General features: G+C 40.7%; 1 protein-coding gene across 1 annotated transcript; it reads right to left on the reverse strand.

The window, feature by feature from the left end:
* Positions 1–3,052: 3,052 nt before the first annotated feature.
* LOC141086529 (keratin, type I cytoskeletal 47 kDa-like) lies at positions 3,053–16,958 on the reverse strand. Its single transcript, XM_073572666.1, has 8 exons — positions 16,545–16,958; positions 16,173–16,255; positions 15,421–15,577; positions 10,110–10,271; positions 9,647–9,772; positions 9,292–9,509; positions 5,263–5,354; positions 3,053–3,153 (listed from the first exon to the last, which is right to left on the reverse strand). Exons 1-8 carry the CDS (start codon positions 16,956–16,958, stop codon positions 3,053–3,055), a joined length of 1,353 nt encoding a protein of 450 aa, XP_073428767.1.
* Positions 16,959–17,273: the final 315 nt, after the last annotated feature.

Consider the following 17,273-nt stretch of genomic DNA (forward strand, 5'->3'; position numbering starts at 1 on the left):
TGTACAATATTGTGCAAAGGCACATTACTAATGAGGTGCGAGCGTTCTCAGCATTGCGCAATACTCGATCGAGCATCCCTGGTGGTCCTGCACATGCTCGAGTCCCTGCCCTGCATGTTTTTATGGTTGTTTTTTAGCCACTAAACATACGGGAATTGCCTGCCAGCCACAGTAAAGCCATAGCCATTTTAGTTACTGGCAATACTGTGATTGGCCGGTCACATCGCATCATCGGGTCTATAAAAGACACACTGTACCCAGAAATAGTGTAAAGAGGCTTTGTTGGTGAAAAACCTATAACCAAATAGTGCTTTTCATGGCTACATCTATTCTATTCAATATTACTGTTAGGCTAGTTTCATACTAGCATTCAACAGAGCTGCGGAGGGCAGCGTAGATCTTCCATGAAGCTCCGGCCACTGCCGCATCTCCACCATTCAACTCCACCTACGTCTGCATGCTGCCTGCGTACCTATCTTTAACACTGGGTACGCAAGCTGTGCAGATGTATGCGGATGCCTCCGCATGCGTCGGTTTGACAATGCGGTGACCGCAACAAAATGCATCATGTTGCGTTCGACGCAGGTCGCCGCAGCATCAAAACGATGCATGCGGAGGCATCCGCATACATCCGCACGACCTGCGTACCCAATGTTAAAGATGGGGTATGCAGGATGCATGCCTGTCGTAGTCGTAGCTGAAGGAAGAGGTGCGGCAGTGGGCAGTGCTTCACGGAGGAACTATGCAGCCCTCCGCAGCTCTGACATCCTCAAATGTGAAGCTGGCCTTAGCTTTACTATGCAGTCTAGGGATAGATAGCTGATGGCGAAGGGATAGTAGTGCATTACAGGCATTGCTGCAGAAGACAAAAAAAAATCTATTCTATCCAATACTGCTGTTAGAGGTCCTATTTAGTGTAGGGCAGGCTGCTGGAGAAGGGCCAGAAGTGCATTACAGGCCTTGGTGCAGAAACCAAAAACCAACAGTCATTATCAGGGCTACATTTTTTCTATTCTAGTCTATATTAATACCGCTCCTAGCCGTATGCTTAATTTAAAATGCGCAAGGCATGCGGTAAGGGACGAGGAAGTAGATGTGCTCTTGTTGGTGCATGCAGAGGCTGAGGCTCTGGGACAGGTGAAACTGTGCCTGTTGCGGGAGCCCAGCAAACTTGCTCATCCACAAGATCTATCTTCATGGCCCAATTTGTAGGTGTGTGCCAGACACCGCTCTTGAAGTCAGAACAGTGCGAACAGGTGGTTGGTTGAATTGCAAATAATACTTGCAGTCTGCTTCGCACCACGACCCTGTCTTCCAAACAGTCTAGTCTCTAGAATCTGGACCACATAATTCTAACCCTGATCTACCTTCCTCCCATCCCATCGGTTTATTTTGGTAATAGCCAGATTTTGTGAGCTTCAAGGACTCCTCTCAGTGTGTAAACTGTTATTTATATTTTATTTATTTGGTTGTTTGTTTAAATAAAGGCTGCTGTGGCCATAATTATCCAAAGACAAATTGGTGTCCGTGTTCTTTGGGGGGGTATTGCTCATGGCAAGGGGAACAGTCGGGAAGAGGCTGACAGTTGAGGTTCACTCCTAAAAGGACCTCTACAATACCAGGGTCATGAGCACTTACACTCAAGCAATTTGATCCCTCCCTTACAATTTCTGTGCCCTTCATGAGATCCACCATTCTCTCAATATAATGAGCAGGTGACAGTATACTGTATGAGGAGAGTGATTAAACAATTGTTTACGCTTGATTGACTTTTCAGACCAGAATGATTTGTTGTGCCACTGGCTAAACCTGTTCACTCTCAATGCTGACATATGAGACAGTTTAGAGGCAGCTTTGCCTCTGCAGTATCAAAAGGGCAGTGGCGCTGAACCTGACCAGAGCAGAAGACAACAGTGTGCTCCAATGATCTTGGTCGGCTTCAGAGCAGCACTTACTATTCGAAAGAGCTTGTAAAAATTGCAAATGTTCAGCTACTGATGTTAGATTGCAGCCTCTCTCTTAGGCAATGATCAGTAAGGAATAATAAAATTGTAATAATCAGTGAACAGGGAATATTACTAATTAGTAAATTACAAAATTGCTCTTCATTACAAACACTTTTCAATAATACCAATCAATGAAGGTGGGGGGAAAACCCTTTCATGGTACTGCTATCATTTTATGTGGGAGAATACTTTTTGACCGCATAGGTGGACCATGGTCTAGGTGTACTTCCAACAACTGTACCCCTCACTAAATGTGTCTGATGAGAGCATTTTCCTGCAGGATAAAATTTTGGCTACCTGAAGGATTTACCTCTTCTACTAGGTGCCACTAGGACTATCTGTATTTTTGAGGTGTAGGAAATATACAAAATACTTAGAGATCATAGCAAATAATGAATTCCAAAAGGCAGACCTTAAAATACCTGGATCTAAAACAAAAATCTGTAACAGGGACCCCTCATCTAAAATGGGCCATTCATACAATAACACTGATGTCTTCTGAAGTGATATAGGTATCTCCTGGTTGCTGCCTCTAAACTCCTCTACCCCAGTTTATGGGACTGATGGACCTCAAAAATGAAATCTGGTGCACAAGTGATGGATCAGTTCTATTTACATATGAGTGTGCCTATAGGATAATAAATACTTTATACACGAGTTTTCAAAAGGCTAAAGTTGTGAACCATATAATCTGAGTAATAAAATAAAGATTCCCCTCCAAATCCCAAACCTAACCCCCTGCCTCCTCCCAGAGTTCAAGCAACAGTCACACTTCTGATCAGTACCCACAATAGTGGCAACCCCAGCCTCCATAAAAGACCATCACCACAAGGGACCCTCTATTTGTTCTATTGAGTAGGAGAATCTACTATTATGACACTCTGAAGAAAAAGACTCAAGCAAAGGAATTACTATGCAGACAGATTTATTTGATCATGTAAAGTTCCCAATACCATTCATTCTCATCACAGTGATAGCAGATAATTATGCTTCATGAATCCCACAAGTTCCGTGTCCAGTTGTGGTGAAGGTCTCGGTCTATCTTCTTAATTCAACTTTTCTTCAACTTCATTGAAAGAAGAAGAAACCACCTTTCCATCTACCACTTCTTCAATGATGGTTTTTACCCTTTTGCTTTTGCTTGGGTCTGTAATGAAATGGTTGTGTGAGCAGAATAATAGTTTGCTTCTCTATAATAGGGACATTTCTCCATATGACAGCTTTAAAAATGTATGGCTTATTCTTAGAATTAACCATCAATGTTAGATCATTGAAGGCCTGAATATTTTCCCTTCTCTGATCTTTTGTAGGAAAGGGCTGCAATCTTCCTTGTTTATATAGACTGTAGCCTCATTTTTACTTACCTGCAGTTTTTTTTTTGAATTGGCCAATCTAGATATTGCAGTTTTTTTCCATTATAAATTTAATGAAACAGCTTGAAAAACCACAAAAAATATGGTGCTGACAAGTTCGAACCAGGCTGCAGCAACAGTAAACTCTAAAAAGTGCTGCATGCTATGTAAACAGCTGATTATAGAGGGTGTAAATAGTCAAACCTTCACACGTACTGTATAATATTTATGAAGAATTTATAAAGCCTGTATAACCCCTTTAAGGGTATGTGCACACATTGCGGATTAGCCTGTGGAGAGAGAGAGCGCTGTGGATCCGCAAAAAGAATTGACATGCTACGGAAAATAATCCGCTACGAATCCGCGCGGAATTTTCCGCAGCATGTGCACAGCGTTTGTGCATTTCCCATTCATTAACATTGTGTGCACAAGGCACTGCGGATTTGAGGCAATTCTGTGCGTGCAAAAACGCTGCGGAAACGCATCAAAATCCGCAACGTGTGCACATACCCTAAGACTCCTGCAAACTCTCTGAATCAGAGGAGATCTTATGCCCTATAACAATTTCATTTCCTTTATGAAACTATATTATAATTACCGTAGGCTTAGCTTCACTAAGGCACATATTCAGCCCTGGCCTTTTATCTAAATATCCTAGTACCTTGATTGGCTCCTAACATGCTGAACACATGCTCTGATAACGTTCACAACTATGTCCCTCCAGCCTTAATTGATTTTTGTAGGCTTCCAAGATCTATATAATTTTGTTCTTCATGGATCTTCTCATACTTCACATAGTTGTGAAATTACCAGATTTTCTGTAACCATTTTTTCTTTAAAAGGGTTGCCCACCTTGGACAATAACAGGAAAATGGTCCAGTGACATTATGCTAACCACAAAATGTCCTACGTTTGGGATCCCCACTTATCCTCAACTTTACTCTGTGGGGAAACCTGCCAGTAGTTGTTCAGTTTCTCCGCTACACCTCCACAGAGGAAAATAAGTATTACACAGTGCTCATTACTAATGGATTGTCCAGTTAACTCAAGGTCCTCCACAACGAGAAAGGCTTTTTGTAACTGCTCTCACTCTGCTAAGAAATAAGGATCCTGAACAGAGAACCCCACACAATAAACTTAGAATTACTGAATAGGAAATATTTTCTAAACCATAGAACCCATCTAATATGAAATGTTTATCAAATTACATATCATTTCAAGTGATGGGTATAATGTAGTAGCTTCTGTCTTTTTTGGAAGTTCATGTTTGGTGCGTCTAAGGTATTTTGATCAAGAGCGCTCACACCTAATTATTATTTCATATTTGGTGCGTTCCGCCAATCCTAACAGTGTAAATGAACACAAAGGTCGTATCATCTACACTGTGTGAATAATTGAACAATCATGTTGCTGGTTTGAAACATTTTTTTTTTACAAATTTTATTTGGTTAGACCCAAGAAAAAATATTTTCAAACTTTGCCAAGCAGTAGATGACCAACAAGCTACTGTTTTTTTTATTGTGCTACCTGATGATGATCAATCATTTTACTATTTGTTAGCTATGCCTAATTTTAAAAAAATATCTTCTCTGTAACCTGTATCTGATATTGCCAGTCAATAACTTTTAAGACGCTCCATGCATGGCTTGGGAATAAGAGTGGTGCTGTTTCTCATATTAGTCTTAAACTCAGATAATCTGGCCACGTTACCTAGATATCTCCTTTTGAAGCTTTAGAAACATGGCCAACTGTAGGACAATTAAGGGTAATATTCTAGCTATATGTTAAGTCATATGATAAACTTTTCCCGTTTAGGCAGTTTTTTTCTATAAGGAAATTATCCTATACAGGAATATTTGTACGTTCCATAAAAGTATGGGAGGAATAAGAAAACATTACATTACCTTTTTTTGAATCAATTGATTCTGTTTTCACAACCCCTGAGGGAGAGGATGATACAGCAGATGACTTGCTTTTGCTGTCACTTGAAAATTGTCTGTTGATGGAATATTAGAAATTAGTTTATTGTTTTCTTATCTATTTGAATATGAATTTTGTATTCTGTGCATCCAAAGACAAATCCATTCAACAAATTTCATGGACAAGCCAACAGGAAGGTGGTGGGTAAGAGATTTAAATATTTGTATGTTTTTTGTAATTTAGAGAGTAGTTTGAGCGCTGCTTTCTTGGAATTGGTATCAGTCGCTGAAATTGTCTCCTCATCAGTCATACATGATGTCAGATTCTAGCAATATGCCATTCATTTTTGAATGGAGAATAACGCTTAATGAACAGTTCAGGTTAGTTTAAGCAGTACTATCTACCAAAGTAGACGGATTTCTGTCAAGGGTTGTCTAAGAAAACAGCTGAGGTTAATGACAGAGAAAGCAGGATCAAGTGTTAAGTCATGGACATGGAACTCTTTGTTATAGTTACAGGTGGAGTATTGTGAATAAAGCACTGATGAAGGATTTGGAGACAGCATGAGTATTTGCCAGGATATATTGGAGATTTATGGTAGGAAAAGTTGTAATACGGAACAGAAATCAAAAGCCTAGAACAGCCGTGTAGTTTTACTATGTGTGAAAGATGCCACTACTACTTCTATTATACTACAGGTAAAATGTGATTTCCAAGGAAGCAGGGAAATTCACAACTAAGTCAGAATACAGGAGCCTTCTCTAGGTGAAGAAATAATGATGTGCTGCCCCGGCCCGTCTTTTGCAGTAATGGTACTGGGTCACGACGGTTCCGAGTGCTGGTCGAGTCCGACCGGGGGCGCGCCCCAGTCTTTGTCAATTTTGGGGTAAATAATAAAAAAATGAAAACGTTTGTGACACAAGTTGGGATGTTCGGCCTGGTATGGCCGGGCACTGATGAGGGTGCCTGGGAGTTAGGTGGTGATGGACCGTGCCAGTTGATTAACCCTTTCCCAACTAGAGCTGGCTCCCAGGGGAGTTGGAGCAGGAATGATGCAGCAGAGAATAATCAGTTTTAAGCAGGGTAATGATCAGTTGGTACCTATTACTGTAGTTCTGCAAACAGTTCCAAAAAAATCCATACAATTCACATACAGGGTTTTTGTCAGTCTTGCATGGTGTGGGTTCAGAGTCTCTGATGTGAGGTTGTGTAGCCTTCCAGCTGCTAATTATACCTCTGAACAATTCTTTGGATCCCCAGAGGTCCAAGGTAAATAGTTACTGGATCTGTGATCTATTCCAGTGACCAGGCAATGTGAATCCTGTCAGAACACTTGCTTCTTCTTACACCAATGTCGCTGATTCTATGCGCTGCTGAGCTTCTGGGGAAAAGCACACTACTGCTCCTTATATGAAAACTGAGTAGTCTTTCAGTTTAGCCTGGAAGTCTCTATACCCTGCCTTGTGCAGCTTGTACTGGCAGGGAGAGCACGCTCCTCTCCTCTGCCTGCGGACCTCCATATTCCTACCTCTTCCTACATCTTCATTGTTCTGCACATTTCAGCCTCTCAGAAGCACCTTCTCCCCCATGAGGGATCGTGCACACTTCCTGGTTCAGGCAAAAATGCACAATCTTCCAGTAAGGGATCAGGTAAAATGTGTGGATGCAGTTTTTCCCAGCAGAGAAACCAGCCCTTATCCAAGCTGGCAATACATATACATTATATGTACAGTGGGGCAATAAAGTATTTAGTCAGTCAGCAATAGTGCAAGTTCCACCACTTAAAAAGATGAGAGGCGTCTGTAATTTACATCATAGGTAGACCTCAACTATGGGAGACAAACTGATAAAAAAAAATCCAGAAAATCACATTGTCTGGTTTTTTTTCATTTTATTTGCATATTATGGTGGAAAATAAGTATTTGGTCAGAAACAAGCAATCAAGATTTCTGGCTCTCACAGACCTGTAACTTCTTCTTTAAGAGTCTCCTCTTTCCTCCACTCATTACCTGTAGTAATGGCACCTGTTTGAACTTGTTATCAGTATAAAAAGACACCTGTGCACACCCTCAAACAGTCTGACTCCAAACTCCACTATGGTGAAGACCAAAGAGCTGTCAAAGGACACCAGAAACAAAATTGTAGCCCTGCACCAGGCTGGGAAGACTGAATCTGCAATAGCCAACCAGCTTGGCGTGAAGAAATCAACTGTGGGAGCAATAATTAGAAAATGGAAGACATACAAGACCACTGATAATCTCCCTCGATCTGGTGCTCCACGCAAAATCCCACCCCGTGGGGTCAGAATGATCACAAGAACGGTGAGCAAAAATCCCAGAACCACGCGGGGGGACCTAGTGAATGAACTGCAGAGAGCTGGGACCAATTTAACAAGGCCTACCATAAGTAACACACTGCGCCACCATGGACTCAGATCCTGCAGTGCCAGACGTGTCCCACTGCTTAAGCCTGTACATGTCCGGGCCCGTCTGAAGTTTGCTAGAGAGCATTTGGATGATCCAGAGGAGTTTTGGGAGAATGTCCTATGGTCTGATGAAACCAAACTGGAACTGTTTGGTAGAAACACAACTTGTCGTGTTTGGAGGAAAAAGAATACTGAGTTGCATCCATCAAACACCATACCTACTGTAAAGCATGGTGGTGGAAACATCATGCTTTGGGGCTGTTTCTCTGCAAAGGGGCCAGGACGACTGATCCGGGTACATGAAAGAATGAATGGGGCCATGTATCGTGAGATTTTGAGTGCAAACCTCCTTCCATCAGCAAGGGCATTGATGATGAAACGTGGCTGGGCCTTTCAACATGACTATAATCGAAAGCACACCGCCAGGGCAACGAAGGAGTGGCTTCGTAAGAAGCATTTCAAGGTCCTGGAGTGGCCTAGCCAGTCTCCAGATCTCAACCCTGTAGAAAAACTTTGGAGGGAGTTGAAAGTCCGTGTTGCCAAGCGAAAAGCCAAAAACATCACTGCTCTAGAGGAGATCTGCATGGAGGAATGGGCCAACATACCAACAACAGTGTGTGGCAACCTTGTGAAGACTTACAGAAAACGTTTGACCTCTGTCATTGCCAACAAAGGATATATCACAAAGTATTGAGATGAAATTTTGTTTCTGACCAAATACTTATTTTCCACCATAATATGCAAATAAAATGAAAAAAAAACAGACAATGTGATTTTCTGGATTTTTTTTTCTCAGTTTGTCTCCCATAGTTGAGGTCTACCTATGATGTAAATTACAGACGCCTCTCATCTTTTTAAGTGGTGGAACTTGCACTATTGCTGACTGACTAAATACTTTTTTGCCCCACTGTATATCCCACATGCAGGCATTTTGTGGTCCTACAGACACATGCACCATAATGATTTATTGCTTCCAGATCATAGCCATATTTGGGTTTGAAAGTGAACCAGATAAACTGTAGATGTAGGCCAATGACAATAAGCAACTTGACATGTTATTAGCATTGCATTCTGTTGTAATTGTGGTGTGAAAGGGCTTACTCTAAATATCTGTGTGATAATACCATCACTGACAGGAGTTAACAGTAATATTTTTGAAAACTAGTTATTTATATCTTGGGGCTTAACTTTAGAGATTCCAGATGTAGCAGTCAACTTTGGAACCTGAGGGCATACAAAAGTCCCTTTGTTAAGTAAAACAGCACCAGTACTATAAATGGTAGAGATGATAAAATTCATGTGACTCTAGTGATATTTTTTTTGAAAAATTTAGGAATTAAAGTTTAAAAAAATGCAATTATCTCTAATTAATCGATGATGACTTTGTTTCAGGTTAAGCATTGGGGTAGAGTATCTTCTATTTTCTCTTGCAGTGGAAGTGTAGTTTTCCTGTACCCACTCCTAATCTTTGCACCTCTTGCCACTTATCTGTGGTCAACTTAAAAATAATCTTTTTTTTAAGTTATTGTTTTAGTTTAAATGTTTGCTTTATTGACCTAGGGTTTTCTATATTTTTTATGTTGCTTACCCCAGTTCTCCCTCCAGCAGGCGGCGGTATGTTTCAATTTCCATTTCCAGCCTTGCCTTGATATCAAGAAGGTCCCTGTACTCTTGGCCTTGTCTTTCTATGTCAAATCGGATCTGTGCCAGCTGCTCCTCAATTCCATTGATAGCAACCTGGAGCTGCTGTAGTTGTAATCCGTAACGGCCATCTGTTTCAGCCAAGGTATCTTCAAGAGATTTTTTCTAAAAGCAAACATATTTTAGAAATTTAACAACAATTAGTTGATCCATGGTGCTGTAATTTAGCTTTAGTAGAACCACTGAAGATCTTAATGTTAAATATGGGTACAATGCTCCTGTCTAAAAAGACATTTGCTTACTAGAGCAAGCTGCGATTGAAGCTCAATCTCCAAGGCTTGGAGGGTACGTCTGAGATCTGAAATTTCACTCTTGCTCGTTTCTACTTGCTGCACGCCAGCTGAAATTTCTTTGTTTAGTTCTTTGCTCTGAAACGAAATCACAAACATTTTGCCACCATCTAATTATATAAATTTGACCATGACTGCTCAAAATTTTAGATTTTAAGTTGGGGCATAGAAGATATTGGCTTGGACAACTGAATAGGTTCCTTGTCCAGTAAAACCCTAATATTTAATATAATGAAACCTTTTTGATATGACCATCTAAAATTGCATTGAAAAATAGTATTCTAAAGGGATGGTCATCCTAAAGAATATGGGCAATACACATAAGAGAAATCTGGTCTTAATAAAAGGGGTGAACTTTTGGATAGCTTTCAGTGTATTTAAAGAAATAAAAAGTAAAATACATTAAGAGTCTCACCTTGGCATTGAACCATGCCTCTGCATCCCTCCGGTTCTTTTCAGCCAATGCTTCATAGTCTCCTCTCATATCATTCAGAAGCTTAGTGAGATCCACACCTGGTGCAGCATCCATTTCCACATTCACTGTTCCACCAGCGCTGCGCTTTGCAATGCTCATCTCCTAGAAAACATACACAACTTACTCCAGACAAAATAGTGCCAGCTGACAGTATGCTTTCTTACGGTTACCTTTTGCATGCTTGCATATTTTTGCCATTTTATAACTTAGAGATGCCCCTTTTGTAGGGTGGCTGAGAACTAATGTTTTTAGCCTGGGGAGGCAGCATCCATGACCCCTTCCTGGGCAGCCTGCAGCTGTCTGCATAGCCTTTGCTAGTTATTAAATATAGGGGGACCGTACGTCATTTTTTAGGGTCCCCCATTTTAATAGCCAGTAAAGGCTAATTATACAGCTATGAGTTGATATTAATAGCCTGTGAAGATCCATGGGTATTACCCCCTTCCCAGGCTATCAACATCGGCCCCCAGCAGTCAGATTTACCTCTACTGGTTACGAAAATTGCGCGGGAGCCCACTCCATTTTCTTCCGAAAAAAATCTTTTACTAATTAAATCTATGTAATATAAATACATATATACGGTATGTGTGTCACTGACATCTATATATATATGTGTATATATATATATGCATTCTATGTGTATACATCTATTCTATCTATTCTATTCTAACCTGTCAATGTGATTTTACTGTACATGCACATGAATTGCCGGCTTTTCTTCTATCTGTCTATCTAGCTATATATCTATCTAATAAATATAAATATATATATACACAGTATGTGTGTGTGTGTTTTGACAAATGTTTGCTTTGAAAACGATGTGTAAATGATAGAACTGCTGTATGCAGGGCCGGACTGACCATCTGGCAATTCTGGCAAATACCAGAAGGGACTGTCTGGTCATGGGCTGCCTTGTCTGTTACATTGTTAACAAAATCGGTGTTCTCAAGATACCCATACTGTTTAGAGTTGTGATGAAGCACAAAGTTGCTGACTTCGTCACTTACCCCTGCAGGCCACGAGTATCACTAGAAATATTGGTCATGTAATAAATCTTGCCTTCCTCCATTCAGAGTAATATTAGTAATATATTTCTATGTGGTGCATGGAGAAGGGGACAACATGGGCCTGTGTGATTTCAAAGTCCAGGGCTGAATTTCAGCCCCAGTCCGTACCTGGCAGTATGTAAAAGCTCATGTTAAAATCGCATTGCAATCGGATAGCAATCACAATGCACTCGGATGTAAATCGGATGCTAGGTGGGAAAAATCAGATTGTACTCGCATGACACTTGCATGACACTTTCATTACACTCATGGGACTCTCCTGCATCAAAATCGGACCGATTTTAAAATTGCTAGTGTGCCCCCAGCCTAAGCTTTCTTGTGTGTGGCCTTTTTGTGACTTGCATCCTGCATCATCACCAATTTTCCCCTCTGCATGATCTATACTTTAAAAGGAACCTGTCGCCAGGATAAAACACTATGAGCCTGCCAATATGGGGACACCCTGCACATTAATAACATTATGCTGCTCGGCGACCGCACTTAGCTAAATGCACCGGGAAGAAAATAAACTTTATTCTCCCTGGCAGCGTTCCCATTTCAGTCACAGGGGTGGCACCAGCGCTGATTCAATCACCGCTCTGAGTATACAGCGTGGCGACTAACTGCATCCTCAGCCCTTACTGACAGCCGGCCCCAATACAGTGTCAGTCAGGTCGGGGGCGCTGGCGCAGGTTCAGTCACCACTCTAAATATACAGAGTTGCATTTGTAACCACGCCCCTGGTATTAGGACCGGTAGTCAGTCAAGGCATGGAGCACGGTTACAGCCGACGCTGTATGTACTCAGAGTGGTGACTGTACAAGAAACCAGCAGCGCCCATGTGACTGTAACGACAATGCCGTCGAGATGAGTAAAGTTCATTTTCTCCCCATAGCTTTAAGCTAAGTGCAGGTGTCAGCCAGCATAATAACGCTATTAACCTGAAGATTAACCCCTTCACACCGCAGCCCATTTTCATTTTTGCGTTTGTTTTTTGTTCCTCTGCTTCTTAGAGCTATAACTTTTTATTTTTCCATCAATATGGCCATGTTAGGGCTTGTTTTTTTGTGGGACAATTTGTACTTTTTAATGACACCATTGGTTTTACCATGTCATGTACTAGAAAACGGTGAAAAGAATTCCAAGTGCAGTGAAATTGCAAAAAAAGTGAAATTCCACAACTTTTTTTTTACCATGTTCACCATATGCTAAAATTGACTGTCCGTTATGATTCTCTAGGTCATTACGAGTTCGTAGATACCAAACACGTATAGGTTCTTTTTTTATTTAAGTGGTGGAAAAAAATCCAAATTTTGTTAAAAAGAAAAATTGCATCATTTTCCAAGACCTGGAATGTCTCCATCTTTCCTGATTTGGGGCTGGGTGAGGGCTTATTTTTTGCGCACCAAGTTGACATTTTTTTTTTATACAATTTTAGTGTGGAAGCAATCTTTTGATAGCCCGTTATTGCATTTTAATGCAAAGTTATGGCGAGCAAAAAAATGTAATTCTGACACCTTGACTTTTTTTTCGCTGCACTGTTTACCAATCATGCTAATTCTTTTTATATCTTGATAGATTGGGTCATTCTGATCAGGGTAATACCAAATATGTGTATTTTATTATTTTTTTTCAATTGTTTTGTTTTGAATGGGGCGAATGGGGGTGATTTGAACTATTATTTATTTTTTATTTTTGTAATATTTTTTGAAAATTTTGTTTTGCTTTACACTTGCTTCAATAGCCTTGCTCTATGTAGCAGAAATGCTCACTTGCTTTGAGCACCAACTGCTTTTAGCAATACAACCACAGGGGTCTGCTGCAAACCCTTGGTTGTCATGTGAGCCAATTGGCGACCCACGGTTATGTGACACAGGAGGCGATGGGTGGGATTAGTGCCATGCTTCCGGGGCGATCACATTAAATGCCACTTTCAGAGATTGTGTTTCCACTCGTGGCTGTTAGGGGCACATGTCATCTGTGCCGGGAAAGATGTGGGATCTGGCGCAGAGAAAGGGAGAGACACGACAGATGCTGTAAATGTACGACACATGTCGTGAAGGGGTTAATAGAAATTTTTGTGGTTACAGGTTCCCTTTAATTACAATCCACAAGGAGCTGGATGAGATGTGGAACAAGCAGCTGTTATCTCTGCCATATACAGCCGACATAGGGTTTTTCATGATTTTTATTCTTTTTTTGCACATAGAGACAAGCAGCAGAAGTATGATGGATATCATATAGGCGTACTGAGCTGTCTGTCTTAGAAAGCTCACAGTGATCTGTCTGTATCTCCCTCTACCTGTTTCCTCTCCCTGCTCCTCATTCCTCACGTCCACCTCCCCTTTCCATAGAGTATAATGGACTCTGTCACATGAAGCCACAGGAAGCTTGCAGTCCTTCTTGTCTGACCAAGACAATTTTGATCAGAATGAATGACAATTTTTTTTCAGAATGGATGACAAATTCAGAAGGCAGGGAGGAGATAAAGAAGTACCTGATAAGTGGGGAAGGAAGTTGATTTCGCTAATAAAACTATTATAAAGTTTCCTATAGTCTGTACTATTGATTTATGCAGAGTTTCTTGAAAGTACAGTTCCATTTAAAGTCATGTAACAATGTTATTCACTCACTGTAGTTATTAACCCTGATTCATCAAGACCAGCATTGTTCACACCCTTTTTGATAAAGGGATGTATTGTAGTCAGAGTTGCATGTCTCTAAGGGTACCATTACACTTAAAGATGCACCAGTGATCCCGACAACAATAAGACCTTGTCAGGATCGCTGGTGCATCGCTACATGATCGCTGGTGAGCTTCACCAGCGATCAGCACCAGCGAGGACGCTGGTATCTAAGGTAAATATCGGGTTACTAAGCGGCCTGAGTCACTTAGTTACCCAATGTGTACCTTAGAAACCTGCGTGCTCGCGCCGGAAGCTGCGAGCACGCAGGTTTCTAAGGTACACATCGGGTAACTAAGTGACGCGCACCGCTTAGTAACCCGATATTTACCTTAGATACCAGCTCCCAGCGCCTGCTTAGAGCGCTGGGAGCCTCGCTGATCGTTGGCTCCCGCTGCCACATGCCGCAATGCGCGCTGGTCAGCGGAAAAGCAAAGATCAAACAATGGCCCAGGACGATAGTGCACGATTAGCGATACCCGGCAGGAGGGCTGGTCGCTGATCCCCGTCACACACAGCGATCTTGCGAGACCGCTGTGGCGCCACTAAATCAACGATCTCGCTAGCGAAATCGCTGTGTGTGACAGGGCCTTTAATTAATCAGGATCATCGTAAAAGTGGCATGTGCCAAATCACAAATCATACTTTAGGGACTGCAGTAATATTTGTGGCAAAACGTACGTCATTACTCGTCATGAATTAGAAAAACAGGTGTTGCCACACACCGTCCTGTCCCATTTCCATCCCTACTCGATTTCCACCCCAGCTTGATTTCTACCCTTGTTCGATTTCCACCCCTCCTCAATTTCCAACCCTGCTTAATTTCTACCCCTGCTCCACCCGTCAAGCTGGCCAAAGATTTCACAAAAATGAAAAATGTCTAGGAAATTTTGTGCAACCTCAAGTATAGCAAAAATAATCATCTTTTCAAAGTGTTTTACACCAGATTTCTGATGAATAAAGATGAATAAAGGTCATTGAGTTTAACATCTAATTCACATTACCGTTGACTCAACGGTTTTACACTAACAAATCCATGAATTACACAAACAGTCTATTGATTTCATTGAAAAATATGTAATTCTTAATTATTTCTGTGGTGGTATTCTGTATTTTGTAGTGAACATGTTTTCCTAGAGTGTTCCCCAAATTACAGCTATTTACTGGGGGTCTTAGTTGTGGGATACCCCGTGATCAGTTTGTTGTTATATAGTCTTCTGACAAAAAGATTTTGGCCAAATTAGACAATCCTTTTCAAGAACGAAAATAATGAATGGGAAACATTTTTACATTTAATTATATTAGGGGAATTCCACTTTTGTGAATAATTTTTTGAAATGTAAACCACTGCCTGACATTGCTTCTTTATTACGCTATGATATATAATTGAGGTAGTTTGTTATTAGTTTTTAAATTATGTGAACATTGTTGGATATGTTGTAGCTCATCTAAAATAGCACAAACGCTAATGTTTCTTCATTAATCGAAAAAAGTTGGATACAATATCTCCCGAAATCTTACTTCTTCATGGTTCTTCTTCAGGTAGGCCAGCTCTTCAGACAGGCTCTCAATCTGGATCTCCAAGTCTCCTCTGGCCAGGGTCAATTCATCCAAGACTCTGCGGAGTCCATTGATGTCAGCCTCCACACTCTGGCGGAGAGCCAGCTCGTTCTCATACCTTATGAACATAGAAAATAGATATTTTTTCAGTATTAGTATAATTTAGGGAAAACCTATGTTCCTTCCTAATATCAACATGTCTAATTCAATCTTTGTGTATGTATTTTATTAGTCTTCAAGAGTTGTTTCCCCATTTCCAAGAGGTATTTATTGGGGGGCAAAGGAGGGCTGTAATACAATGGCTCTTGTCATTGAAGGGATCCCTGGTCTAGATAAGATGACATTAGTATTATATGGCAAATTATAGGTGGGCTGCATTTTTATAGATTTTACATTGGGGCTTAGAAGCTTCAAGTTTTTTCATATGTATTTTGATACCGTCATTTACTTCTTTCCTTTATTTAAATCATCTATGGATTTTGTCTATTTTAAAACCAGGTTTAATTAATTTATAGATTACACTTTAAGACCTAAGTTAGTCTATCTTCTTGCCTGAAGCAGCTTCATTTGACCTCAAAATAGTCCAATAAATTTCTAAGTCTTTCATTCCTACGAGAAATTCTTGACCTACCTTAAAATTATATTTAAAAAAAAATTACTATATTTTGAAGTCAATGAGTTAGTATTTAATTAAATAAGAGTCTTGGACTTACTTCAGTCTGAAGTCATCAGCAGCCAGTTTGGCATTGTCAATCTGCAGAACAACACGGGAATTTTCAATGGTAGCTGCAAGGATCTAAGATTAAAGAAGGAAATAAGAAAAATATAAAAATAACTGTTGACTAATAAACACTTAATGGAGTAGATTTAGAAGGAGGTGCAGAGGTTTAGTTGTATGTGCTCCCAAAAACCTAACGGAGCCTGAAAAGTACAGCAAACCCATTTAAGGAGAACAATGTTATTATTAAATTGTGATAGATTTTGGACTGCAACCCAGGAGCTTCAAGTTATGCCTCGAATAATAGCACAATACAACTGTGACAGCAAAGTTATTATTCAATAACTCAAAGACAATGGTACTGTACCTTGCTTCTCAAGTCATTGATAATGTCATAGTACTTGCTGTAGTCTTTGGAAGCTGCATCGGCTCCAGCACCAACTTGTTTCTCATACCATGCTCTGATCTTTGCTTCCAGCTCAGCATTGGCAGCCTCAAGTGCTTTAACATTCTCCAAGTATGATGCCAGGCGGTCATTGAGATTTTGCATGGTCTGTTTCTCACCTCCACCAAAGGATCCAAAGCCACCAGATGCTCCTCCACCAAAGCCACCAGCAGCAAACCCACCACCGGATCCGACAGCAGAGCTCAAGGAAAATGCTCCACCAGATCCACTACCATAGCCTCCTCCATAGCTGCTACCCCCAAAGCCACTTCCAAAGCCTCCAGATGAGCTTGAAGCTTGATAGGATCCTGCAGAGCTTAAACGATAGGAGCTCATGGTGGATACTCTGGTGTAGAGGTTATGAAATGATCAGAGAAGAAAAGGCAACGAGGATGCTGTTCATGGTTTCCAGTTCTATATATGCAGCATTTAATGGGCGTTTAAAACGGATAGGTTTACGAAAATAAAAAAAAAATCTCAGTGAACACCTGTTTCTAAGCCTCCTCTAAATGTCTTTCCTCATAAAAGTTATAGAATACCTTCAGGGAATTCTTTATAACTATATATTTGTAAAGGTAGGTGGAGAAAATTCTATTTTTCTGTTTCCCCCGAATTGCCTACCTTTGACTTCCATTTAATTTTACTGTCCTC

Source organism: Dendrobates tinctorius, unplaced genomic scaffold, assembly GCF_039654945.1.
Source record: "Dendrobates tinctorius isolate UK_male_01 unplaced genomic scaffold, ASM3965494v1 ptg000032l, whole genome shotgun sequence".
NCBI lineage: Eukaryota > Metazoa > Chordata > Amphibia > Anura > Dendrobatidae > Dendrobates > Dendrobates tinctorius.

Coding starts and splice junctions, on each gene's coding strand:
- LOC141086529 (XM_073572666.1), bottom strand. CDS start 16,958: ATGAGCTCCTATCGTTTAAGCTCTGCAGGATCCTATCAAGCTTCAAGC. Junction 9,510..9,646: donor TTCAATCGCAGCTTGCTCTA/GTAAGCAAATGT, acceptor GTTTGCTTTTAG/AAAAAATCTCTTGAAGATAC. Junction 5,355..9,291: donor CTGCTGGAGGGAGAACTGGG/GTAAGCAACATA, acceptor TTCCATCAACAG/ACAATTTTCAAGTGACAGCA.